Source organism: Trachypithecus francoisi, unplaced genomic scaffold (genome assembly GCF_009764315.1).
Source record: "Trachypithecus francoisi isolate TF-2019V2 unplaced genomic scaffold, Tfra_2.0 Lachesis_group0, whole genome shotgun sequence".
NCBI lineage: Eukaryota > Metazoa > Chordata > Mammalia > Primates > Cercopithecidae > Trachypithecus > Trachypithecus francoisi.
Genome location: NW_022681453.1, coordinates 59,607,155 through 59,633,687, shown reverse-complemented (window position 1 = coordinate 59,633,687; position 26,533 = coordinate 59,607,155). Strand labels below are relative to the sequence as shown.

Here is a 26,533-nt window from a genome sequence, read left to right as displayed (position 1 = left end):
TGTGTCTGGCACTGGAAACGGAAGCTGCAGGATGCAGCCCCTGCCCTCATGGAGCTCCTCCTGTCAGAGGAGTGTGGGGACTGGACAAGCCCAGAGGTAACTTGCAGGGGAACGAACAGGTAAGGGGCTGTGTGACGAGATGAGAGACTGGGAGAATAAAAAAGAAAGTCTCTAGCTGTCCAGAAGCTCACTGTCCAGTCCAGACAAAGATCTGAAGTCAGTTCGTACTTAGCCAAGGGAAACGGCACAGACACCCACGGTCCCTATTTCAGACCAAGGCCACCAGACTGAGCTGGGACCTTGGGACAGACAAGCCATGTAGAAGTTAGGAGCCTTCTCCTTCCTTTCCCAGGGTCCTGAGTACCTCTCCTCCCTGACCTCAGGTTTCCTCCTGGTGTCACCTTGGCCCCTCTTGGAAGCCAATTAGGCCCTCATTTCTGCAGCCGGGATTAATATGATTATGAACACCCCCAATCTCCCAGATGCTGATTCAGCCAGGAGCTTAGGAGGGAGAGGTCACTTTATAAGGGTCTGGGGGGGTGAGAGCCCAGAGTCATCCAGCCGGAGCCCTGAGTGGCTGAGCTCAGGCCTTCGCAGCATTTTTGGGTGGGAGCAGACGCAGGGCAGCCACAAGGGCCACAGCCATGAATGGCACGGAAGGCCCTAACTTCTACGTGCCCTTCTCCAACGCGACGGGCGTGGTGCGCAGCCCCTTCGAGTACCCGCAGTACTACCTGGCCGAGCCATGGCAGTTCTCCATGCTGGCCGCCTACATGTTCCTGCTGATCGTGCTGGGCTTCCCCATCAACTTCCTCACGCTCTACGTCACCGTCCAGCACAAGAAGCTGCGCACGCCTCTCAACTACATCCTGCTCAACTTAGCGGTGGCCGACCTCTTCATGGTCTTCGGTGGCTTCACCAGCACCCTCTACACCTCTCTGCATGGATACTTCGTCTTCGGGCCCACAGGATGCAATGCAGAAGGCTTCTTTGCCACCCTGGGCGGTATGAGCCGGGTGCGGGTGGGGCATGCAGGAGCCTGGGAGCATGGAGGGGTCTGGGACAGTCCCCGGCTTGGTGGTGGTGGCTGAGAGGGCTTCTCCTTCTCCTCTCCTGTCAGCATCACCCAAGGCCCTCATATGTTCAGTCAACAAACACCATTCACGGTGATAGCCGGGCTGCTGTTTGTGCAGGGCTGGCACTGAACGCTACCTTCATCTTACCTGGAGCAATATGCGCTTGTCTAATTTCACAGCAAGAAAACTGAGCTGAGGCTCAAAGAGGTCAAGTGCCCTGCTGGGGGTCACACTGGGATGGGGGAGAGTTGAGTTTGAAGCCCGCATCCATCTTGGGCCGTGTTCGCAACACCAAGCCTCTGTTTCCCTCGGAAAACAGGTCAGACCCAGGCTGGGCACTGAGGAGAGAGCTGGGCAAGCCAGACTCCTCCTCTCTAGGGGCCCAAGCCCAGGGTAGGAAGTGGATTCTCCATTCTCCAGTCATTGAGTCTTCCCTGTGCTGGGTAATGGGCTCGGTCCCCTTTGGCATCCTCTGCCTCCCCTCCCAGCCCCCCGTCCTTGGGTGCCCCTCTAGCCTCCGTGCCACGCTCCAAGGCTCCTGGTGTTAAGAACTGCGTGCAGCCCCTCTGAAGCAGCTGCTTTTTGCTTTAGAATAATGTCTTGCATTTAACAGGAAAACAGATGGGGGTGCTGCAGAGATAACAGATCCCACTTAACAGAGGGGAAAACTGAAGCAGGGAGAAGGGAATAGACTTATTTAGGGATGTGGCCCGGCAGCAACAACAGCCTAGGTCTCCTGGCTGTGATCCAGGAATATCTCTGCTGAGATGCAGGAGATGTTAGCGGCAGCCATTGCAAAGCTGGGTGACGAAGAGAGCTTAACGCCAGTCACAAGCGTCACCCTGCCAGCCTTACCCTCTCCCCACCATGTCCAGGCTGCTGCCTCGGTCCCACTCTCAGGGAATCTCTGGCATTGTTGGGTGTTTGTTACATTCAGTAATCACAGACCACCCAGTTCCGGCCAGAAGGTGGTGCGCCACACACGGAAGGTTGTTCTCTGCAGGGTCAGTCCCAGTTTACAATTATTGTCCCTTTCACTGCTAGGGATGTCCCAGTTTGGTTGATTAACTATATGGCCACTCTCCCTGTGGAACTTCATGGGGTGGTGAGCAGGGCAGATGTCTCAATTTCATCATTTCCTTCTTCTTCCTCTGGGCAAAGCATTGCCCATGGCTTCATGGCTCCTAGGAGAGGGCCACACTTGCCCATGTTATTTCATCTCCCGAGAAGGGAGAGGGGGAAGGACTGCCAGTTCTGGGTTTCCGCCACCTCTGCATTCCTTCCCAACAAAGAACTCTGCCCCACATTAGGATGCATTCTTCTGTTAAAAACAAGCAAAAAAACCCACAACTCCCTACCGGGTTCCCAGTCCAATCGTGACCCCCTGATCTGATTCGTGTCCCTCATGGACCCAGAGCACTCAGCAAATAACTTCCCCCATTCCCTGGAGCTTCTTTGCCCAGCTCTCCTCAGCATGTGGTCCCTCTGCCCCTTCCCGTTCCTCCCAGTGCCAAGCTCTCTCCTTCCCCAAGGCCTCCTCAAGTCCCTCTCCCACTCCTGGTTGCCTTCCTAGCTACCCTCTCCCTATCTAGGGGGAGTGCACCCTCCTTAGACAGGCAGTGGGGTCTGTGCTGACAGCCTGCTGACTGCCTTGCAGGTGAAATCGCCCTGTGGTCCTTGGTGGTCCTGGCCATCGAACGGTACGTGGTGGTGTGTAAGCCCATGAGCAACTTCCGCTTCGGGGAGAACCATGCCATCATGGGCGTTGCCTTCACCTGGGTCATGGCGCTGGCCTGCGCCGCACCCCCCCTCTTCGGCTGGTCCAGGTAATGGCATTGAGCAGAAGGGAAGAGGCTCCAGGGGCTCTTTGTAGGGTCCTCCAGTCAGGACTCAAACCCAGTAGTGTCTAGTTCCAGGCACTGGCCTTGTATGTCTCCTGGCCCAAATGCCCACCCAGGGTAGAGGTGTAGGGCAGAATAAATAGACTCTAATGTTGCTAAAAGCACTGGTCCCATCTCCTGAGCTCTATGTAAAAGAGAATCCAAGACATCCCAACTCTTCACCTTGGCTGTGCCCCTAATCCTCAACTAAGCCAGGCGCAAATTCCAATCCTCTTTGGTCTAGTACCCTGGGGGCAGCCCCCTCTAACCTTGGGTCTCAGCAGCAGGGGAGGCCACACCTTCCTAGTGCCGGTGGCCATGTTGTGGCCCCTGGGAACTGGGTTCCATTCAGCCTCTAGGCGATTGTCTCCAAATGGGGCTGAGATGAGACACAGTGGGGACAATGGTTTGGACAATAGGACCAGTGACTCTGGTCCCCAGAGGCCTCATGTCCCTCTGTCTCCAGAAAATTCCCACTCTCACTTCCTTTTCTCCTCAGTCTTGCTAGGGTCCATTTCTTACCCCTTGCTGAATTTGAGTCCACCCCCTGGAATTTTCCCCCATCTTCTCCAATCTGGCCTAGTTCCATCCTCCGGAAGCACAGCCTCTGGACGCTCTGGGTTTCCTGAGGCCAGTCAACTGTCACCAATATCAGGAACCATTGCCACATCCTAACAACGTGCCCTGGAAACCTCTTGTTTCCAGAAGCTGCACAAAGATCCCTTAGATACCCTGTGTGTCCATCTTTGACCTGGAAAATACTCTCGCCCTGGGGCTAGGAAGACCTCAGTTTGTACAAACTGCCTCAAATACAGAGCCTGAGCGCTCTCCCTCCTCCTCACCAACCTCTGCCTGGCATAACCCTAGGCTCAGCAGGCGGTGGATGCTGGGGCTGGGCATGCCGGGAGAGGCTGGGTGATGTCATCTGGTACCGCAGCCACCAGTGAAGCCACACTGATTCCACAAGGTGCATCTGCATCCCCATCTGATCCATATTCCATCCTGTCACCCAGCCATGCAGACGCTTATGATCCCCTTTTCCAGGGAGGGAATGTGAAGCCCCAGAAAGGGCCAGTGCTCAGCAGGCGCCTTGGCTGTTCCCAAGTTCCTCACAGGCGGGTTCTCCCTACCTGCCGGTCCTCAGGTACATCCCCGAGGGCTTGCAGTGCTCGTGCGGAATCGACTACTACACGCTGAAGCCAGAGGTCAACAACGAGTCCTTTGTTATCTATATGTTCGTGGTCCACTTCACCATCCCGATGATTATCATCTTCTTCTGCTACGGGCAGCTCGTCTTCACCGTCAAGGAGGTACGGGCCCAGGAGTGGGCAGCCTCACGGCTCTGACAGTCCAGCCCCCAGCATGTATCTGTGGCTCCTGCTCTCTGGAGGAGCCATGGTCCGGACCCAGGTCCCTTGTCTTGCAGGCCGCTGCCCAGCAGCAGGAGTCGGCCACCACACAGAAGGCAGAGAAGGAGGTCACCCGCATGGTCATCATCATGGTCATCGCTTTCCTGATCTGCTGGGTGCCCTACGCCAGCGTGGCATTCTACATCTTCACCCACCAGGGCTCCAACTTCGGTCCCATCTTCATGACCATCCCAGCGTTCTTTGCCAAGAGCGCCGCCATCTACAACCCTGTCATCTATATCATGATGAACAAGCAGGTGCCTACTGCGGGTGGGAGGGCCCCAGTGTCCCAGGCCACAGGCACTGCCTGCCAAGGACAAACTGCGTCCCAGGGCAGGGGAGGGGGCTCCATCAGGGCTACTGGCAGCAGTCTTGGGTCAGCAGTCTCAATGGGGAGTGTGTGAGAAATGCAGATTCCTGGCCCCACCCAGATCTGCTGAATGTCAGGGAGGACCCAGGAACCTGCATTTCCAACAAGCTCTCCACAGGTGGCTCAGATGCTCACTGAGGTGGGAGAAGCTCCAGTCCAGATAGTTCTGGAAGCCCAATGTCAAAGTCAGAAGGTCCCAAGATGGGAATGGATGGGCCAGTCTCCATAAAGCTGAATGAGGAGCTAAAAAGTCTTATTCTGAGGGGTAAAGGGGTAAAGGGTTCCTCTCCAAGGACACCAGAAGTTGGGGTAAACAGTCTCTGAAGTCAGCTCTGCCACTTTCTAACTGTGTGACCCCAAGCAAGTCAGTTCCCCTCTCTGTGCTTTGGTTTCCTCATCCATAGAAAGGGCAAAACACCAAAACTCTCAGATTACAGGAGATAATTTACAGAACACCCTTGGCACACAGAGGGCACCATGAAATATCATGGGCGACACAGCCCCCTCGTGCTCGGTCCCTGGCATCTCTAGGGGTGAGGAGCATCTGCTTAGCAAGTTTCCTCCAGGAAGCCAGATTTGAGTGGACGGGGCGCTGGAACTGTGAGGGGCAGAAGCAGGGAAAGGGTCGGGGCAAACCTCACTAATGTATCAGTTCCAAGCACACTGTGGGCAGCCCTGGCCCTGACTCAAGCCTCTTGCCTTCCAGTTCCGGAACTGCATGCTCACCACCATCTGCTGCGGCAAGAACCCGCTGGGTGACGACGAGGCCTCTGCCACTGTGTCCAAGACGGAGACTAGCCAGGTGGCCCCGGCCTAAGACCTGCCTAGGACGCTGTGGCCGACTGTAGGCGTCTCCCGTCCCCCACACCCTCCCCCAGCCACAGCCATCCCACCAGGAGCAGCGCCTGTGCAGAATGAACGAAGTCACATAGGCTCCTTCATTTTTTTTTTTTTTTTAAGAAATAATTAATGAGAGAAAAACGAGGCTCCTCACTCACCTGGGACGGCCTGAGAAGGGACATCCACCAACACTTACTGATCTGGAGTCCCAGGTTCCCCAAGGCCAGCGGGATCTGTGCCCCTCTCCTCCCAACTCATCTTTCAGGAACACGAGGATTCTTGCTTTCTGGAAAAGTGTCCCAGCTTAGGGATATGTGTCTAGCACAGAATGGGGCACACAGTAGGTGCTTAATAAATGCTGGATGGATGCAGGAAGGAATGGAGGAATGAAAGCGAAGGGAGAACATATCTATCCTCTCAGACCCTCTTAGCAGCAGCAACTCATACTTGGCTAATGATAAGGAGCAGTTGTTTTTCCCTCCCTGGGCCTCATTTTCTTCCCCTATAAAATGGAAATCCCAGATCCCTGGTCCTGCTGACACGCAGCTACTGAGAGGACCAAAAGAGGTGTGTGTGTGTGTGTGTGTGTGTGTGTGTGTGTGTGTATGTGTGTGTTTCAGCACTTTGTAAATAGCAAGAGCTGTACAGATTCTAGTTCATGTTGTGAATAACATCAATTAATGTAACTAGTTAATTATTATGATTATCACCTCCTGATTGTGAACATTCTGAGACTGGGCATTCGGATGATGGGGTTTCACCCAGCCTCGGGGCAGGTTTTTAAAAATTAGCTAGGCATCAAGGCCAGACCAGGGCTGGGGCTGGGCTGCAGGCAAGGACAGTCACAGGAATGCAGAATGCAGTCATCACACCTGAAAAAACAACATTGGGGGAGTGGGGCGATGAAGGCCAAGTTCCCAGTGAGGGTGAGATTGGGCCTGGGGTCTCACCCCTACTGTGAGACCCCAGACCCCGTGCCTCCCCTTCCCAGTGTGGCCTATGGAGAGACAGGCCTTTCTCTCAGCCTCTGGAAGTTACCTGCTCTTTTGCCCTAGCACCTGGGCCCCAGCATCTAGAGCATGGAGCCTCTAGAAGACATGCTCACCGGCCCACATTTAATGAACAGCTGAGTCCCTGATGTCATCCTTATCTCAAAGAGCTTAGAAACAAAGAGTGGGAAATCACACTGGGCCCACCTTCCCTGGGAATGTTCATGGGCCCCAGTTTCCAGTTTCCCTTGCCAGACAAGCCCATCTTCAGCAGTTGCTAGTCGATTCTCCATTCTGGAGAGTCTGCTCCAGAAAGCTGGCCACATCTCTGAGGTGTCAGAATTGAACTGCCTCAGTAACTGCTCCCCACTCTCCATATAGGCAAAGCCAGAAGCTCTAGCTCTACCCAGCTCTGCCTGGAGACTAAGGCAAATTGGGCCATTGAAAGGTCAGCTCCTATGTTGGTATTAATGGTGGTGGGTTTTGTTGCTTTCAAACTCTTTATCCACAGGATAGATTGAAACTGCCAGCTTCCACCTGATCCCTGACCCTGGGATGGCTGGATTGAGCAATGGGCAGAGCCAAGCAGCACAGAGTCCCCCGGGGCTAGAGGTGGAGGAAGCAGCTCTGGGAATGGGAAAAACCCCAACTTTGGGGTCATAGAGTCACAGGTGACCCATAAAACTGCAAACAAGTTTTGTCACCTCTCTGAGCTTCCTTATCTGCAAAAGAGAATCTTAAAACTGATCTTGGCTGGGCACAGTGGCTCACACCCATAATCCCAGCACCTTGGGAGGCCAAGGCGGGCAGATCACGAGGTCAGGAGTTTGAGACCAGCCTGACCAACATGGTGAAGCCCCATCTCTACTAAAAATACAAAAATTAGCTGGGCATGGTGGCAGGCCTGTAATCCCAGCTACTCAGGGGACTGAGGCAAGAGAATCGCTTGAATCCGGGAGGGAGAGATTGCGGTGAACCGAGATCATGCCACTGCACTCCAGCCTGGGCAACAGAGGGAGAGTCCATCTCGAAACAAAACAAAACAAAACAAACAAACAACAACAGAAAACAAACACCTGATCCTAACGGGATTAGATGAGATTGTGGACTTTAAGTGGCTAGCCTACTGCCTGGCATGCAGTAGATGACAGACTTTGGCAATACTGGGCCTCAGTTCAGAGCTGGCCTTACTAGAGACCCTGTCCCAAAGGGGAACAGGATGGAGCTATAGCTCCCGAGAGTCACTCCCTCCTCCAAGGTGAGGAAGGGGGACAGGAGCATGAGAGAGCAGATCCTCGGTGCCTTGGTGGGGCTGGACACATCGTGCTGGGATCTCTACCATTGCCCCTCTTTACTCTGACTCACTAGGTAATATCAGTCAGGATACTTTTAGTTGCAAGTGATAGGAAATCCAGCTCATTTGGGCTGAAGCAAAAGGCACACATTGCTGGCTCCACATGAACAAAAAGCCCGGGGCTTCAGGTACAGCATATCACCATGCCTGAGATGGGGATTAATTCTGTGATTGGCTAGGCCTAGGTCACCTGATCATATGTAGCTCATTTATGCCTAAGGTTGCAATTTTTTGGATTTTTGCCATCGGACCTTGGCCATGACCTTGAACAGTAAGATATAAATAACTCCCACATGCTTAGCGTTCCAGTAATGGAACACTAGGCATACACAGGTCTAACTGCATCACCATGACTGGAATGGGGATTCATCCTCTGATTGGCCAGACCTAGGTCACATGCTTACCCTGCAGCCCAAGCAGGCTGAAGGGGAGAGGTAGGTTTCACAAAGGAAAGCCCAGGTGCTGTTACCTGAAGTAGGAGGGCAGGAGGCGGGGTGAGCAGAGCCTACATCAACCCAGAGGGAATGGACTCTAAGTTGGTATTTTCTGGGTACATGGCTGGACCAGGCCTCCCTCTCTCCTCATCTCAGGGACATGAGGGAGAAGATTCCTGTGAGTGGTCCCAAAGGTTTTGGCACCCTTGGTTTTGGATGCTGTGTTGGGCCAGGGTGGCAGTGGGTGGGACAGTGGCATCTTAGCTGTCCTGACTTGCAGGGACCCCATCCCAGCTCCCCACCCCAACCCTCAACCCAGTCCACTTTTTCTGAGAAATGGTACATTTGCCCCAGCCTCATGTCCAGAGGAAAATTTTACTCTAACACCAGAACATTCTCTCGTTTGTCCTGATAGACAGGAAAGCCTCCACCTCCTTAATTTACAAATGACTTGACAGCTGCTTAGTGGCACTTGCATACAGAAAGAGAAGGAGCTGCTGCCCTAAGCTGCAGTAAGTTTGTCCACACCTCATCTCCAGGCAGCCAGCAGGCGGTACAACCTAAGAGGTACAGCCTCTTAGGTACAATGGCAGCTCCATTCAACCAAACCTGAGCAAGCTGACCCCATGCCAGAATGCACTGGGGACTCGGATGGCCACAGAGCTGTCTCATGCCAAGGGAGACATGCCCCCCGAAAGCCTGAGGTGCTCCCTAAGGAGTTGGGAGTGGGTGCCCCTCCCAACTATGTAGCTTCAGGGCAAGTCCTCTTTTCTTTCTTCCTTCCTTCCTTTCTTTCTTTCTTTCTTTCTTTCTTCTTTCTTTCTTTCTTTCTTCTTTCTTTCTTTCTTCTTTCTTTCTTTCTTTCTTTCCTTTCTTTCTTTCTTTCTTCTTCTTTCTTTCTTTTCTTTCTTTCTCTTTCTTCCTTCCTTCCCTCCTTCCTTTCTTTCTCTTTCCTTCTTCTTTCCTTCCTTCCTCCTTCCTCTTTCTCTTTCTTTCGTTCGTTCGTTCGTTCATTCCTTCCTTCCTTCCTTCCTTCGATGGAGTCTCGCTTTGTCACCCAGACTAGAGTACAGTGGTGCCATCATAGCTCACTGTAGCCTCGACTTCCCAGTCTCAAGCAATCCTCCTGTCTCAGCCTCTGAAGTAACTGGGACCACAGGCACACACTACCACAGCTAACTTTTTTTTTTTGTTTTTTGAAACAGAGGCTCGCTCTGTTGCCCAGGCTGGAGTGCAGTGGCGCGATCTCGGCTCACTGCAAGCTCTGCCTCCCGGGTTCAGGCCATTCTCCTGCCTCAGCCTCCCGAGTAGCTGGGACTACAGGCGCCCACCACCGCGTCCGGCTAATTTTTTGTATTTTTACTAGAGACAGGGTTTCACCGTGGTCTCAATCTCCTGACGTTGTGATCCGCCCGCCTCGGCCTCCCAAAGTGCTGGGATTACAGGCGTGAGCCACTGCCAACTTATTTTTTATTTTTTGTAGAGATGGAGTCTCCCTATGTTGCCCTGGCTGGCTTTGAACTTCCGACCTCAAAGGATCTTCCTGACTTAGCCTCTCAAAGTGCTGTGACTACAGGCATGAGCCACTGTACTTGGTTTGGGCAAGTCCCTGAATTGCTCCAAGACTCAGGCCCCTCAGCTATACAGGAGAGAATTATCCCACTTGGTAGAATTGTCTACAGGGACTAATGAGAGTATCTGTATAAAGGGTGCTGTGCACAGTAGACATTCAATAAATGTGAATTTCCTTCCCAGAGACATGAACTAAGTTCAAAGGAGGCAGCCCCTTGTGTGGTGGGAAATGGACACGTAAGGAGATTAACACAGAGAGGGGGATCTCGCAAAAGTGGGGAAGCAAGTGCTAACCGCCCTGATAGTCATTCCCTTTCCTTCTGTTAATAGTATCATACTAGGTTCTAGCTGGGCACCTGGCTGCTCAACACAACACAGTATCTTTCAGCTTCTTTTGCACTGTGGTGGCAGGACATTAAGGTCCAGTCACTGTAAGGTACTCAGAAATGATGTGTGCAGTCTCTGGATTGTGCATTTTGGAGAATGGAAGTGCCCTTCTTTTCCTCTCGTCTTTTCTTCCTGCTGGCTGGAAGGTAGTCATGATGACTGGAGCTTCCGCACCCATATTAGATCACGAGATAGAATCTGAGGACAGAGAATGGCAGTGTTCTCTGGTGTGTCTCACCATAGTTCCCCCATGCTGTCTTAACAGCCCTGGCCAACTTATACTTCAAGAGTTTCAGAAGGGAAGAGTTTCATGGTTTCTTGTTTAAGTCACTTGTGATTTTGGAGTTATAGCCAATTTATTTTCCTTCCTTCCTTCCTTCCTCCCTCCCTGCCTTCCTCCCTCCCTGCCTCCCTCCTCCCTCCCTCCTTCCTTCCTTCCTTCCTTCCTTCCTTCTTCCTTCCTTCCTTCTTCCTTCCTTCCTTTGCTTTTCTTCTCTTCCTTTCTTTCTTTTCTTTTTTTTTGAGACGGAGTCTGGCTCTGTCGCCCAGGCTGGAGTGCAGTGGCCGGGTCTCAGCTCGTTGCAAGCTCCGCCTCCTGGGTTCCCGCCATTCTCTTGCCTCAGTCTCCCGAGTAGCTGGGACTACAGGCGCCCGCCACCTTGCCCGGCTAGTTTTTTGTATTTTTTTAGTAGAGACGGGGTTTCACCGTGTTAGCCAGGATGGTCTTGATCTCCTGACCTAGTGATCCGCCTGTCTCGGCCTCCCAAAGTGCTGGGATTACAGGCTTGAGCCACCGCGCCCGGCCTCTTTTCTTTTCTTTTTTGAGACACAGTCTTGCTCTATTGCCCAGGCTGGAGTGCAGTGCCACGATGTCGGCTCACTACAACCTCTGCCTCCTGGGTTCAAGCGATTCTCCTCCCTCAGCCTCCCGAATAGCTGGGATTACAAGAGCGCACAACCACGCCCGGCTAATTTTTTGTATTTTTAGTAGTGACAGGGTTTTGCCATGTTGCTCAGGCTGATCTCGAACTCCTGAGCTCAAGTAATCCGCCTGCCTCAGCCTCCCAAAGTGCTGAGATTACAGACATGAGCCACCATGTCTGGCCTATGGCCTATTTCTTTACTAAAACAAAGGGCTTCCAGGCTGCAGCCCAGGAACTCAGGAAGATCGAAGTGCAGGTCCTCTCTGAACTTCAGCTTCTCCATGTATAAATAAAATAGTGACTATAAAATATTTATATGGACGTCGACTGTGGCAGTTATTCTACCCCACCCTTTACGCATTTACTGACTCAAAGTCAGGAAAGAAAAGTCACAAATGTCCTGATGTTACAGGGGCTGGAGTTACACAAAGCAGACACCCTAAAACTGCTTCCAAAAGTTCAGAACTGTGATCTTCAGAACTGCGATCTTCAGAACTGTAGGAAAGTTCACATGTAGGCCGACCGCATTCAGTGTTTCATAACTAGTTCTCAGCAGAAGTTACATTTCATATAGGCCTCAGTAAAAAAATCACAGAAGCTCACCAAGCGGCCCGTCCTCCCGGCAGTCTGATGCTCAGAATTACCATTTCCCTGTAAAAAGGCAATCCTCTAGAGGAATTTTTAGAATATGCAGCACATTTTAGAGCTTCTTCCCTTCGAATGCGAAACTCGATCCTGGCACAGCCGGGAGCAGGGTTTCGGATGAAGCTCGTGGGAATGTTTCTATCGCTGAGTGTTGCTCTACTTCTCAATTCTTGGAAGTGTCCCATAAATGTGATCAAAATTGCTGCCCCATTTGTGCCAACTTCCATTTGCCTCTTTGCTTCGGCTCCTGCTCCAGCATAGTCCCGGAAGACGGTTTTCAGGCCTCCAGCACTGGGACCTCCAGGCATCACAGTAATGGGTACTGAGCACCGACTGTGTGCCAGGTGCTGCCCTGGGCACCAGGGATACTACCAGGAACAAGACAGATACAGCCCTGCTCCTCCCCCAGAGCGCAAAGGCTGGAGACACAGAAGGCAGAGCTGCGATTCAGAGCGCTTGAGGCTCTCCAGGAGCAAGGCTGGGGCCTGGCAGAGCCCAGAGGAGGGGCCCCTAACCTTCTAGGGGCCAGGGAAGGCTTTTCTGAAGATGCAGCATCTGCACTGAGGCCAAAAGATGAGTGGGAAAGAGTCCAGAGAAAGGGGGCAGTGCGTACAGAGGGGCCTTCTAGGCCAAGTGTATCAATTGGCTTGTACGGCAAGACAAACAACCCAACACTTCATGGCTTAAAACAACAAACTGCGTATCATTCATGACTCTGGATCAGCCAGACAGATCTGCTGATCTGAACCAAGCTTGGTCAATTTCGGCTGGGCTCATTCAAGCATCTGTGGTCAACTGGAGGGTTGGCTGGGGACTCGCTGGTTGACCCTCAGATGGCTGGGTAACAGGGGTGACGGCCATGGGCCTCAGCATCTGGCAGGCTAGCTAGGGCTAGTTCACATGGCAATGGGACTGGCATACCATCACTTCTGCCATTGGTCAAAGCAAGTCATAAGATTTAAGGAATCCGCTCAGATTTAAGAAATGTGGGAGGGGGCCGGGCGCGGTGGCTCAAGCCTGTAATCCCAGCACTTTGGGAGGCCGAGACGGGCGGATCACAAGGTCAGGAGATCGAGACCATCCTGGCTAACACGGTGAAACCCCGTCTCTACTAAAAAATATAAAAAACTAGCCGGGCGAGGTGGTGGGTGCCTGTAGTCCCAGCTACTCGGGAGGCTGAGGCAGGAGAATGGCGTGAACCCGGGAGGTGGAGCTTGCAGTGAGCTGAGATCCGGCCACTGCACTCTAGCCTGGGCGACAGAGCGAGACTCCGTCTCAAAAAAAAAAAAAAAAAAAAAAAAGAAATGTGGGAGGGGCCAGGTGCAGTGGCTCATGCCTGTAATACCTACACTTTGGGAGGCCAGGTGGGAGGTCACTTGAGGCCAGGAGTTCAAGACCAGCCTGGACAACATAGCAAGATTCCATTTCTAGTATATATACACATATATATTTTTTCTAGTATATATGTAAAATTTCTAGTGTGTACATACACACACACACACACACACACACACACACACACATATATATATTTTAATTAGCCAGGCATAGTGGCATGTGCCTGAGTCCCAGCCACTTGGAAGACTGAGGTGGGAGATCACTTGAGCCCAGAAGGTCAAGGCTGCAGTGAGCTATGATTGCACCACTGCACTTCAGCCTGGGCGACAGAGTGAAACCCTGTCTCAACAAACCAACAGACAAACAAGAAATGTGAGAGGGGTTGCAAAGTTGCAGTGCAAATGGGCATAGATATGGGCAGGAGTGAAAAATTGGGGGCAATTCTGCATCAGTTCAACACACACAGAGGAGACAAAAGGGTCCTGATATCAGCACATGGCCCATTCCAGGAGCCACAGTGTGGGTGAATTGTGGGATTTGAGCGGGGAGGAGGCTCTTTAAGTCAGACGGAAGAGCATGAACTTTCACCCAAGGGCAGTGGGCAGCCATGCAGGGTGCTAGGCAGGGAAGTGAAATCTGATTTCACTTTAGAACACTTTGATGGCCACAGCCTCCCCGAGTCCAGATCTCTGGTGATGGAGAGTCCTCTGGGAAAATTCCAAAATAAAGAGACTACCTAGAGAAGAATGCATGTCTGTTTAAAACCCATCCCTTCCTCAGAGGTAACCACTTCTACTATTACCTTGGTATGAATCCATTCAGAACATTTTTCTACTGCTTGTGACTGTAAGATAACAAAAACAAAAAAAGTTTAATAAAATTAAAAAGAACTATTGTGCCTTCACACACACACACACACACCACACACACACACACACGTTTTGTCTTCTGAGTAGCTGGGGCATACTCTCCGATACATTCTGGTTCACTCCTTTTCACTACTGCATACTATTCCACTGTGAGAATAGGCCACAATTTACTTGTCTACTCTCCACCTGATGGGCATTTATGTTGTTCTGAATTTCCGCTAAGATTGAAATGAACATCTTTGCATGTAAGTGTATACATTTGTCTCAGATCTACACCTAGAGTGGAATGGGTGGGTTGTGGAGTGAATCCCTCCTTAGTTGTATGAAACATTGCTGAATTGCTTTCTAAGGCGGCTACCAACTCACTCCCCACCCCCAGCAGCCATACTTTCTTTGAATCCTGGTCACTCAGTATTGATAGACACTTACATCTTTGTCATTTTGCTGAGTGTGAAATACAGCCTCATCCTTGTTTGTTTTCTTTTCTTTTCCCTTTTCTTTTTTTTTTTTTTTTTTTTTGACAGGGTGTTACTCTGTAGCCCAGGCTGGAGTGCAGGGGTGTGATCACAGTTCCCTGCAGCCTTGACCTCCCAGGCTCAAGCAATCCTCCTGCCTCAGCCTCCCAGGTAGCTGGGACTACAGGTGCACACCACCATGCCCAGCTAATTTTTGTGTTTTTTGGTAGAGACAGGATTTCACTTTTTTGCCTAGGCTGGTCTTGAACTCCTGGGCTCAAGCGATCCTCCTGCCTCAGCCTCCCGAAGTGCTGGGATTACAGGTATGAGCCACCACAGCTGGCCCCTCATCCTTGTTTTAATCCACCTTGTCATTTTATTTTATTTTTATTTATTTATTTTTGAGACACAGTTTTGCTCTTGTTGCCTAGGCTGGAGTGCAATGGCTCAATCCTGGCTCATTGCAGTCTCCAGCTCCCAGGTTCAAGTGATTCTCCTGCCTCAGCCTCCCAAGTAGCTGGGACTACAGGTGCACACCACCACGCCCAGCTAATTTTGTATTTTTAGTAGAGATGAAGTTTCACCATGTTGGCCAGGCTGGTCTCAAACTCCTGACCTCAGGTGATCCGCCCACCTCAGCCTCCCAAAGTGCTAGGATTATAGGCGTGAGTCCCTGCACCAGCCTACCTTGTCATTTTAGATGGCTAGAGAATATTCTACAGAAAGGGTGTGATTTAGCCAGGCCTTGGGTGTTCGCTCGGAATTTTTTTTTTCTTTTGTTAATTTGATGGGAAAAAGTAGTATTTCACCATTGTTTCAATTTGAATTTTCTCAAATGCCAAGGAGATTGAGTGTCCATTTTCCTGTTCCTGTTCCTCAGCCTTTAGGCTGGTGAATTGCCTGTTTACATTCTTTGTCCATTGTCCCAGTGGATGTTGTCCTTATCTATGAAGATTTTTGCTAAGCATCCTCCCATATTATGTCTTTAAAAACAAAACCAAAGGATGGCACAGGCCCAGAGAGGCTGACTGGCCTCAGAAGGGGCTACTCTGATCTAGGGGGATGTGCTCTGGGCAAAAGTAGCAGTTGAGCTGCCTCCAACTGCTACTTTTTCAGAAACTGAGGCCAGCAGTGGCGTGGGGCAGCCCATTGCTCACCTGGTAAGATTAGAGGGCCGCCTCAGCGGCCTTCCTGACAACACAGGTGACCCCAATTCCTCATCAGCATCTCCAGCCCCTGGTGGGCAGAGGGCACAGGAGAGATCAAGCATCTCAGCTCCCATCATTGTACCATGGGGACTGAGACCCAGAGAAGTCAAGCGATGCCCCCAACCTTACACAGGAGTGGGTAGTCCAGCTGGGGCTCCCTACAGAAGGCAGGCTGCTGTGCCCCATCCCACACCTACAGCCCCAGTCAGTAGCTTGGAGTGCTCCCAGCCCAATCACGGCTGATTGGAGTGGTGGGGGGGGGAGGTGGCGCTGCTGGTATATAAGCCTAGCGGGCAGGCCCGGCAGCCTCACACCCGGGTGAGGGGTCTGCTGGCTGCACCTGTCGGTCTCATGGCTCCTGGGAGTGTCACCAGCGACATCTCACCCTCCTCGACTTCCACAGCAGGATCATCCAAGTCTACTGAATCTGAAAAGCCTGGTGAGCAAGAGGAGGCAATCCCTGCCTCATCCCGGCGAGCCCACTCCCCGGGTTGCCCTTGACGCTCCACAACCACTCCTCGTCCTTTCCCAGCCTGGCCCCAGCACCCACCTAGCACCCAGCTGCTGAGCTCAACTGCCTTTTGGCTGAAAAGCTGATCTACAGGTAGCAAGGCCAGGTAGGGGCTGGGGGCTGGGGCTGGCTAAGCTCAGGGAAGAGCCACAGGGCCTCCCAGCTGGAGCCCATTTCCTGCTGGAGACCGTAGCCCATAGCCGGACTGCAGCTGTGGGCAGCTAGTTGGAGGGACTGGGGCGGGAACATTTCATGCAGGGTTAGGCATTCCAATTTTCAACCAAGAAACTCCTCAGGGTTTATCTGGACATGAGGGTCCATCGAGGCAAACCAGGCCCAGTTCACTCCCTCGAGGAACTCCCGGTCTGACGGGGAAGCCCAGTCCGTGGCTAGGTGCTGTTTGCTAATGTGGTGTGTGCTTCAGTGGCGGTCATCCAGAGCTGGGGGAGCCCAGAGGAGTCCCCTAACCCACTCTGGGACGTCAGGGAAGGCTTCCCAGAAGAGATGACCCTGAAGGATGGGTGTGCCTCAGCCAGGGGAAGTGTTCTATTTGCCAAGACACCGAGGAAGATAGGGAGGGAGTCCCGGTGCCAAGAAGAAGAAGGGCAGAGTTAACTGGGAAGTCAGAAGTCAGAGGTATCCAAACCAAGGTGGATTCTGAGCCTTGAAGGATGAGTGAGAGCAGCCTGCATGGCCAGGAAGAGAAAGGCATCCCAGGCAAAGGAAATGGCATGGGCTAAGGCCTAGAGGCCAGTGCGCCAGCAGCTTGTCTCGGAAGCTGCAGCTTCCTTCTGGGAAGGAGGGAAGTGCTGGGGCAGTGCTGGGGGAGCAGTGGGAAGAGGGGCCCATCACACAGGGCCTCCAAGGCCGTCTTCGGTTAGGTCAGCTCTTCTATTGAACGGGAACCATGGACGGTTTCAAGCAGGGAGGTGAGGGGTGTGAGATGCAGCGAGGAGAATGCATGGGGTGGGGAAGAGGCAGAGGAGAGGAAGCTGGGGCTGGGGAGTTGGAGAGGAGAGGCCAGAATATGGAGAGAAAAAACCTATGGAGAGGCCTCAAGTGGGTGTGGTGGGGAGGAGAGGGCCCAGAATGCCCCCAGTTCTTGCTTGGATGTTGGGTAGGTATGGGCAGTGGGGGGTGTGGGGCATTCCTGGAAGAGATGAAGGGCAGGTTTGGGGGGCTGAGCTCTGTTCTGGACATCCTGGTACACGGCAGGCATGGAATAGCTGCCGAATAAGGGGCTGGGGTGAGAGGGGACAGGCCTGAGGGAGGACTCTTGGGGGTGGCTTTCTGGGACAGACATGGTCTGGGGGAAGCAGAGGAGGCGTTGGAGCTGCTCCTGAGTTCAGGCCAAGTGAAGACCCTTGGGAAGCCCTGTAGCACTGCAGCTGGGAGGGCTCAGACCTCCTCAGAGGCCCCCATCCCCACTGTACAGATGGGAAGACTGAGGCCTAGAGGGCAGAATGAAACTCCTGAGAAACCGGGAGTGACCCAGGACTACATCAACTCAACGGTTTTGGCCCCCAGATGAATATTCCCTCACTGGGCTCGTCACGGCTGGGAACCAACAGGGGTTGAATTGAATTACGTCTCTTTATAATTTTGCTCTAGATCTAGAGTTTCAGGAGTTTTTGTTTGTTTGTTTTTTCTATTGAAAAAAATTTTAATGTAGCCAATGATTTTTTAAGTCTTTTTTTTTTTTTTTTTTTGGAGACAGGGTCTTTCTTTGTCACCCAGGCTGGAGTGCAGTGGTGTGATCTCAGCTCACTGCAGTCTCCACTTGCCAGGCTCAAGCAATCTTCCCACTTCAGCCTCCTGAGTAGCTAGGCCTACAGGCACACACCACCACACTCTGCTCATTTTTAAAGACTTTTGTAGAGTCGAGGTCTCACGATATTGCCCAGAATTTAAGTCTTTACATTCTGCAGATTGATCAGAAGTCAACATTTCCAGTCACCACATTTAAATCCGGTTTCACATTTTAATCCCTTTTATGCATTTCATGGTGACTGACAACTTCTCATGCTTCCCCCCACCCTTGATCCTACTTCATTTGCAACTTTTTTTATAACACCTTATTGAGAAATAATTCCCATACAATACAATTCACCCTTTAAAGTGTATAATGGCTTTTGGTATACTCAGAGTTGTGTATCCATCTCTATAATCAATTTTAGAATATTTTAATCACTTCAAGAAAACCAGTACCCATTAGCAGTCACTCTCCACCCCCACTCCCCAGCCCTGGCAACCACCAATCTGCTTTCTGCATCTATGGACTTGCTTATTCTGGACATTTCATATAAATGGAATCAGACAGTATGTGGCTTTTTCTGACTGGCTTTTTTTCACTTAGCATGTTTTTAGGGCTCCTCCATGTCGCAGCCAGGGCTTCACTCCTTTGTATGAATGGATAATATTCCATGGGATGGGTAGAGACCACATTTTGTTCATCCATCTGTCAATCATTCACCATGGATGTTTGGGCTGTTTCCACCTTTGGGCTGACATGAAGAACGCTGCTATGAACAGTCATGTATACGTTTTTGTGTGGACACGTGTTTTCATTTCCCTCAAGTATATACCTAAGAGTGGAATTTTTTGGTAACTTTTTATTATGAAAACTTTCAGGGCCAAGAATGGTGGCTCACGCTTGTAACCCCAGCACTTTGGGAGACTGAGGTGGGAAGATAGGTTGAACTCAGGAGTTTGAGACTAACCTGAGCAATGTAGTCAGACCCCTGTGTCAAATAATAATAATAATACAAAAATTAGCCGGGTGTGGTGGGGCGTGCCTGTGGTCCCAGCTGCTTCGGAGGCTGAGGCGAGAGGATCACTTGAGCCGGGGAGGTCAAGGCTGCAGTAAGCCATGATTGTGGCACTGCACTCCAGCCTGCGTGACAGATTGAGACCCTGTCTCAGTAAAACAAAACAAAACAAAAAACTTTCAAATGGATACAAAAGTAGACTATACCAAATGGTCTGTAACTCCCTTCCACTGTGCCCATCATGGCTCCAACAGTCATCAGCTTGCAGACGCTCTTGTTTCATCTGCTGGGTTATTTCAAAGCAAATGCTGGATTTATTTATCATTTCATCTGTAAATATCTTTTATAATATTTACCTTTAACAGGTAAGAACCTTTTAAAAAGCAATTGTAATACCATTAGCACACCTCAAACAATATTATCCCTAATATCCAGTATTTCCTTCCAGGGTTCATATTTATCTGTTACCTTTCTTTTTCCAGTTGGATTGTTCAAATCCTGCTCTGGGAATGAGCATTTGGTTGAGAGGTTTCCTAAGGATCTTTAGTCCATAGGGTGCCTCTCCCACTTTTTCTTTCCCTCTTATTTGTGGAAGAAACCACGCTGTGCGCCCTGGAGAGTCTCAGTCTGGGTGCCTCTGAGAATGTGCACATAGCACCTGGAGGTCCTGTAAACCCATAGTTACATCTAGAAAATTCACCCAATTTAGATTTGTTTTTCTTTTTTTTCTTTTGTTGAGACGGAGTCTCGCTCTGTCGCCCAGATTGGAGTGCAGTGGCCGAATCTCGGCTCACTGCAAGCTCCGCCTCCTGGGTTCACACCATTCTCCTGCCTCAGCCTCCAGAATAGATGGGACTACAGGCGCCTGCCACCACGCCCAGCTAGTTTTTTTTGTATTTTTTAGTAGAGACAGGGTTTTACCATGTTAGCCAGGATGGTCTCGATCTCCTGACCTTGTGATCCGCCCGTCTCAGCCTCCCAAAGTGCTGGGATTACAGGCTTGAGCCTGGCCTAGATTTGTTTTTCTAAAGGAATACTTAGTTTTTTAAAAAGAGAGACTTGGCTGGGCACGGTGGCTCATGCCTGTAATCCCAACACTTTGGGAGGCCGAGGCGGGTGGATAATGAGGTCGGAAGTTTAAGACCAACCTGGACAATATGGTGAAACCTCGTCTTTACTAAAAATACAAAAATCAGCCAGGTATGGTGGCATGCACCTGTAATCCCAGTTACTTGGGAGGCTGAGGCAGGAGAATTGCTTGGACCCAGGACGTGTAGGTTGCAATGAGCTGAGATCACGCCATTGCACTCCAGCCTGGGGACAGAGCGAGACCGTGTCTCAAAGAAAAAGAGAGAGACACTCAATAAGCCTTGAGGGGAGACTGTCTGGGAGCTTCCATGCCAGCGGTCAGTGTCTTGGGGAAAGGGGGGCATCTGACCCTTGCTGGGCCCTCACCCACCCCCCACGGGCCAGCTGATGCCTGCCACTGAGTTGTGACTGGGTCCTGGGTGATGGCCTGCCATCTCTCCTCAGGCCCGAGCCACAGCAGCTTCCCAGTGGGACGCCGCCACCCCCCAGTGCTGCGCATGGTGCTGGAGGCACTGCAGGCGGGGGAGCAGCGCCGGGGCACGTCGGTGGCGGCTATCAAGCTCTACATCCTGCACAAGTACCCAACAGTGGACGTCCTGCGCTTCAAGTACCTGCTGAAGCAGGCGCTGGCCACTGGCATGCGCCGTGGCCTTCTCGCCAGGCCCCTCAACTCCAAAGCCAGGGGGGCCACTGGCAGCTTCAAAGTAAGCGCCCCTCAGGGAGGACATAGCCCAGGGTTGGAGCAATGGTCCTGGCCTCTGTTAGCACTGTGGCCTCTCCTGAAAGGCCTTTCCCCTCCGGTCCCCTGTACTTGTTCCTCCTGTAGTCTCAGCCGAGATGTCCTCTCCTCCAGGAAGGCAGGTAGTGTGCCCCCTCTGAGCTCCCACTGCAAGAGTCGCCCTGTTGGTGTCCAGGACAGGTGAACTGTTGCATGTTTGGGATCCCAGGGACTGTGCCAGCTGTGCTAACTTCTGGGTCCTGGGTACGTAGTCCCTTCCTGGAATTCCGCACCACAGCAAAGGGTTTTCCCCCTGCTGGCACCTCCCTGAGCAGCCATGTCCTGCGTTTCAAAGGGGAGAGTTTCATCTTCATAAGGAGGCTCCAAGAGGGGAACCAGGCCAGGTCATTCAGAGCTGAGGCAGGTCTAGGACAAAACTGCACCCCAGCATCAGGACTGTCATCAGCCACCAGGAATACCTCAGGGACCAGACCCAGGGCCTGACTTGTCATTGCTGGGCCCCCTGCATCTTGCCCAACTTCCTGCACGTAGCAGCTGCCGTGACAGTTGCCATGGAACACTGGGGAACATTCTCAGCCTACCCCAAGCCGGTCCCTGTGGTTACCTGGTGACAGATCACAGAAAGTCTCACCCTAGTAGAACTCCTGGGAGTGGGTCAGAGCCTGGACTCGCGTCATAGCAGGACCAGGCGGCTGGGCAGGGAGAAGAGCCAGAGGGGCGTCGGGTGTCTGATGCGGTGTGCTGGCAATTGAGGGGTGAAGGTGGTTTCTAGTCTTGGTGATGGGGAGCCCTGAGGGTTGGGGGACAGGAAAGAAACAGCTTGCCAGGAGCCCTCCCCTACCCCTGCCGCTCACACCCTTGGTGATGGTCCCACTGTAAAGAAGAGAAGATGTGGCTGTGCTACATGGCTGGAGGAGGGCAGATGAAGCTGTGAGCCCAGAGCAATCTGACCCCAGTCCATGTTCTGCTGAGTGTCAAGGGGCAAGATGGCGGGGGCATGGGGCATGAGGCAGGGCAGAGCTTCAGGGTGGGGAGGGAGGGGGAGTCCAGAGGCACAATCTGTGGGAAAGCGGCAGGGGCAGGGTGGGTGGTTGAGAGATCATGAGATCCTAGAATCATAGTAGACAGTGCCTCCAAGGACAGTGGCTTCGTGCCTTCTCTCCGCCCCTCACTGCCTGCGGAGCCCCCCTGTTTGGAATGAGGCCTCCCATTCGGAGTCTTACGGAGGGTGGGGGACGTGAGGCACCTGAGGCTCTGCTTTCAGCCCACCCTGTGTCCTCCTCCAGTTAGTTCCCAAGCACAAGAGGAAAATCCAGCCCAGGAAGATGGGCCCCCCAATGGCCTCCAGGAGAGTGGGCGAGGCTAAGGGGAAGGGCCCCAAGAAACCAAGCGAGGCCAAGGAGGACCCTCCCAAAGTCGACAAGGTGAAAAAGGCAGCCAAGAGGCCAGCAAAGGTGCAGAAGGCTCCTCCCAAGCCAGGCACAGCCACAGAGAAGGCTCGCAAGCAAGGTGGCGTGGCCAAGGACACCAGGGCACAGTTGGGAGAGGCTAGGAAGGTGCCCCCCAAGCCAGACAAGGCCATGCAGGAAACTTCCAGTGTCGGCGGGCTCAGCAGGAAGGCAAAGGCCAAAGGCAGCAGGAGCAACCAAGGTAGCTGTGTGACTTTTAGGGGGTGGTGTGGGAATGGGGGTCTTGACAGCCACTGGAGTAGGGTCGGGGAGCCAGCTCTGGAGAGGGGTTTCCTTATCTAGTGTATGTGCCCTGAGTGCTGGGCTTGACCTGGAGAGACATGGTAGCTAGTTGGGGGAAGGAGGCAGACATTTCAAGGGTTATGAACGGGGAAGCAGAAACCAGGAGCGTGACTCATTCTTGAGGCAGGGGTCAGAGAAGGCTTCCTGGAGGAAGGTGTCTCAAGCAGGGGAGGGGCCTTTGCGAAGGCCTGGAGGCATAAAGAAGGTGGAATTTTTAGGCCAGGCGTGGTGGCTTATGCCTTTAAGCCCAACACTTTGGGAGGCCGAGGCGGGCGGATCACTTGAGGTCAGGAGTTTGAGACCAACCTGGTCAACATGGTGAACCCCCGTCTCTGCTAAAAATACAAAAATTAGCTGGGCATGGTGGTGTACACCTATAATCCCAGCTACTTGGGTGGCTGAGGCAGGAAAATCACTTAAACCCAGGAGGCGGATGTTACAGTGAGTTGAGATCGCACCACTGCACTCCAGCGTGGGTGACAGAGTGAGACTCGCTCTCAAAACAAAACACAAGAAGGTGGAGTTTTTGAGGAACTGTACATATTTCAGTCTACCTGCAGTGTTGGCAAGGAGAAGGTGTGAAGGGCAGCTGGAATCAGGGTTTTATCTGGAGGACGATGAGCTGTGGAAGGATTCTGACAGGAAGCAGCTAGGGCTAGAGTTACTCTTTTTTTCCCCTCTCTCTTTTAGAGACGGGCTCTTGCTCTGTCACACAGGTGAGTGCTGACCCCAGGAATTAGAGCCAATCTGGGCAAGATAGTGGGATCCCATCTCTGCAAAAAATAAAGATATTAGCCAGCGTGTTGTTGCACACCTGTTGCCCCAGCTACTTGGGAGGCTGAGGCAGGAGGCTCGCTTGAGCCTGGGAGGTCAAGGCTGCAGTAAGCTGAGATCGCACCACCACACTCCAGCACAGTGACAGAGTGAGACCCTGTCTTAAAAGAAAAAAAGAGTATTCTGGCTGCCACGCAGAAGACAAATTAAAGGCTCGAGCTGACAGGCCCGTTAGACTTTGGCTTCGGTGGGCTTGGAGCACTAGTGCTTTGCATAGAGCAAGTGCTTCAGTTAACCCTCCAGCCACTCTGTGAGGGACATGCTGTTTTTCCCAGTCTTCAAACTAGTCACCGAGGCTCAGAGTGGCTAAATGATTTGCCCCATGTCACATAGCTGAGTGAAGACCTAGGACCCAGGAGGGATGGGGGTTCCAGAGTCCCTGAAACTTCCTGCCCCACCAGCAGTGCCTCCTTCTTCCCCTACAAAACCTCCTCCATCACATTCCAGGAGATGCTGAGGCCTGCAGGAAAACCACCGCTGGGAGTAAGAGTTCAAAACCCACGGCCAGCAAGGTAGGCGCCTGCATGACTTTCCCAGCCTGGCTGCCTGCCCTGAACAGGCCAGAGCTTGGGCATCCCACACTCAGCCTCTGGAAGGGTCAGCCAGGGATGGGGTTCAATTTCTTTTCCTACAAAGCACAGTCTACCACCTTCTTCTCTCTGCTCCCCCGGCACCCTGGGGTGTTGCCATCCCTGTCTTACAGAGAAGAGACTAAGGCTTAGAAGGGCGATGTTGTGTACCCAGAGCCACCGAGCTGGGATTTCAGCCCTTCCCAGCTGTCTCTTTGCTCTCGGTTTGTTTTCGTATAGGTCAAGAATGGTGCTGCTTCCCCGCCCAAAAAGAAGGTGGTGGCCAAGGCCAAGGCCCCTAAAGCTGGGCAGGGACCAAACACCAAGGCTGCTGCTCCTGCTAAGGGCAGGGGGTCCCAGGTGGCACCTGCACACTTGTCCAGGAAGACAGAGGCCCCCAAGGGCCCGAGAAAGGCTGGGCTGCCCATCAAGGCCTCATCATCCAAAGTGTCCAGCCAGAGGGCTGAAGCTTAGGGCTAAAGGCAGGGGTGGAGGGAAACCGAGCCTCTGCCCTAGTTTTTATTCTTCAACAAACCACTGCTCTATTTATTTCATTGTAAGCTATTTATCAATAAAGACTTTTGTTTCTTTTTCCTCACAACTGGTGTGGGTAGAGGCTGAGGTTCAAGGATTTGGCCATTCGGTCCTTCATGAACATCCGCTGAGCACCTGCTGTTTACCTGGCCAATGCTGGGGCTCTGATAGGAGGTCCTGCCTCAGGGATACAGACTGGGGTGCTGTATGGGGCTGCGGCATAGATATCAGATATCGGGATGCAAAGGGGCTGGTGGAGGGAGAGTAACCCGGCCCTGAGATCAGGCTTCCAGGAGGAGGTGGCTTTTGATCCTAAAGGATGGGTAGCTGTTGTCAGGCAGATGAGGCAGAGGGTGCCATCTGTGGGGTGGGATGAAAGGAGGGGATCTGTTTAGAAAGACCCCTCTGGCAGTGGAAAGGAAGGATTAGAGTAGCTGAGAAGAGAAGGAGACCTTCCAGCCACTGGTTCCCGAGTGCTCCTGGGCCAGGCGCTGCGACAGCCAACAGGTGTCCTACTCCCCAGCCAGCGCCTGTGCTCTGAAAAGGTAGGGCTGGGCATCCAGCACAGAGGTGGGTAGGGCTGGCTGCTAGTTTAGACAGCATTGGAGGGGCTGTCTGAGCAAGGACCTGTGTCTGGAGGGGGTACCATTTCAGCAGAAGGAAGAGTGAATGCAAAGGCCCTGGGGTGGGAACATGCTTCTCAGGCTGGGAGCTGCAGGAGAGTCTGTGGCTAGAGCCCAATAAAGGGAAGAACAGGGGTCTCTCCGACAAGGTCCAAGGTGCTTGAAAAACATCCGTGGCACTCCTCACACGGAGAGACAGGCTCTGTGTCCCTTCCCCTTGACTCCAGGCTCTATGCTTGACCAGTAGAATTCAGTGAGAATGATGCTGTGACAAATTTCTGGGTCCCACCTTAAGGCAGCTTCTACTTCTTGTGTTTGGGGACACTTTTTGTTTTGTGATACTCACTCTTTGAACTTGGCCACCATTCTTTTTTTTTTTTTTTTTGAGACGGAGTCTCACTCTGTCGCCCAGGCTGGAGTGCAGTGGCACAATCTCGGCTCACTGCAAGCTCCGCCTCCCGGGTTTACGCCATTCTCCTGCCTCAGCCTCCCGAGTAGCTGGGACTACAGGCGCCCGCCATCTCGCCCGGCTAGTTTTTTGTATTTTTTAGTAGAGACGGGGTTTCACCGTGTAGACCAGGATGGTCTCAATCTCCTGGCCTCGTGATCCACCCGTCTCGGCCTCCCAAAGTGCTGGGATTATAGGCTTGAGCCACCGCGCCCGGCCACTTGGCCACCATTCTATGGGAAAGCCCAAGCAGCTTGTGGAGAGGAACTGAGGACTCCAATTTTCAGCCCTCGCTGGACTCTCTGACCAGCTGGTACCACGTGCCACCATCTGAATGCAGCGTGTTGGAACTGCGTCTTCCAGCCCTAACTGAGCTGCCCCAGCAGAAACCTGGTGGAACAGGGACAAGCCTTTCCTGCCAAGCCCTGCCCCGATTGCAGATTCATGGGCAAAATAAGTGACTGCTGTTATTTTAAGCCACTAGGTACTGGGGTGGTGTGTCCTGCAGCAATAGATCTTTCTACACAGATCCCCCTCCTTTCACCGGAACAAGGGCTGCAGGGTAGATGACGGCTGGATCACACAGGGCCTTGTAAGCCTAGGGCAAGCACCTTGGGCTTTATTTTAATTGTTATAGGGAACCATTAGAGGACGGCAAGCAACAGAGTCTCTGCAGGCATGTGAGCAGGCAGGCAGGCCTGCGAGGAGGCCCCTGCTACAACCCAGATGAGGGGTGGTGGCCAGCCAGGACATGTTCACAGAAGGAGGGTGAGAAGTGGCAGATTCTGGATCGCTGTTGAAGATGGTGTGAACGGGCTCTGCTGATGGATTGGATGTAGGAAGGGTCACTGATGAGTCTGCAGTTTGGGTTCTAGACAGCTAGGTGACTGCTGGGTGACCATTTCCTGAGGCGAGGAC

The 26,533-nt window shown here is 52.5% G+C and overlaps 2 protein-coding genes across 6 annotated transcripts; both read left to right on the top strand.

Moving 5' to 3' along the window:
- Positions 1-549: 549 nt before the first annotated feature.
- Positions 550-7,035, top strand: RHO (rhodopsin). Its single transcript, XM_033210838.1, has 5 exons — positions 550-1,005; positions 2,734-2,902; positions 4,101-4,266; positions 4,383-4,622; positions 5,442-7,035. Exons 1-5 carry the CDS (start codon positions 645-647, stop codon positions 5,550-5,552), a joined length of 1,047 nt encoding a protein of 348 aa, XP_033066729.1. The 5' UTR covers positions 550-644; the 3' UTR covers positions 5,553-7,035.
- A 9,065-nt stretch (positions 7,036-16,100) lies between these two features.
- LOC117076542 (histone H1oo) lies at positions 16,101-24,611 on the top strand. Of its 5 annotated transcripts, XM_033200172.1 has the most exons (6): positions 16,101-16,211; positions 17,183-17,189; positions 20,562-20,821; positions 22,143-22,506; positions 23,889-23,953; positions 24,251-24,588. In XM_033200172.1, the coding sequence occupies exons 1-6, from the start codon at positions 16,101-16,103 to the stop codon at positions 24,482-24,484; spliced, it is 1,041 nt and encodes a 346-aa protein (XP_033056063.1). In that variant the 3' UTR covers positions 24,485-24,588. The 5 variants fall into 5 exon arrangements, with proteins under 5 accessions (XP_033056063.1, XP_033056090.1, XP_033056082.1 ...); XM_033200199.1 differs by lacking the exons at positions 16,101-16,211; positions 17,183-17,189; positions 20,562-20,821 and adding an exon at positions 21,474-21,617 and having other exon boundaries at positions 24,251-24,611; XM_033200191.1 differs by lacking the exons at positions 16,101-16,211; positions 17,183-17,189; positions 20,562-20,821 and adding an exon at positions 21,474-21,592.
- Positions 24,612-26,533: the final 1,922 nt, after the last annotated feature.

Excerpts from the sequence above, each read along its gene's own strand:
- RHO (XM_033210838.1), top strand. The coding sequence starts at position 645 with ATGAATGGCACGGAAGGCCCTAACTTCTACGTGCCCTTCTCCAACGCG. Across the intron at positions 1,006-2,733 it reads CTTCTTTGCCACCCTGGGCG|GTGAAATCGCCCTGTGGTCC; the intron begins GTATGAGCCGGG and ends ACTGCCTTGCAG. Across the intron at positions 4,623-5,441 it reads ATATCATGATGAACAAGCAG|TTCCGGAACTGCATGCTCAC; the intron begins GTGCCTACTGCG and ends CTTGCCTTCCAG.
- LOC117076542 (XM_033200172.1), top strand. The coding sequence starts at position 16,101 with ATGGCTCCTGGGAGTGTCACCAGCGACATCTCACCCTCCTCGACTTCC. Across the intron at positions 20,822-22,142 it reads GGGCCACTGGCAGCTTCAAA|TTAGTTCCCAAGCACAAGAG; the intron begins GTAAGCGCCCCT and ends GTCCTCCTCCAG. Across the intron at positions 23,954-24,250 it reads CAAAACCCACGGCCAGCAAG|GTCAAGAATGGTGCTGCTTC; the intron begins GTAGGCGCCTGC and ends GTTTTCGTATAG.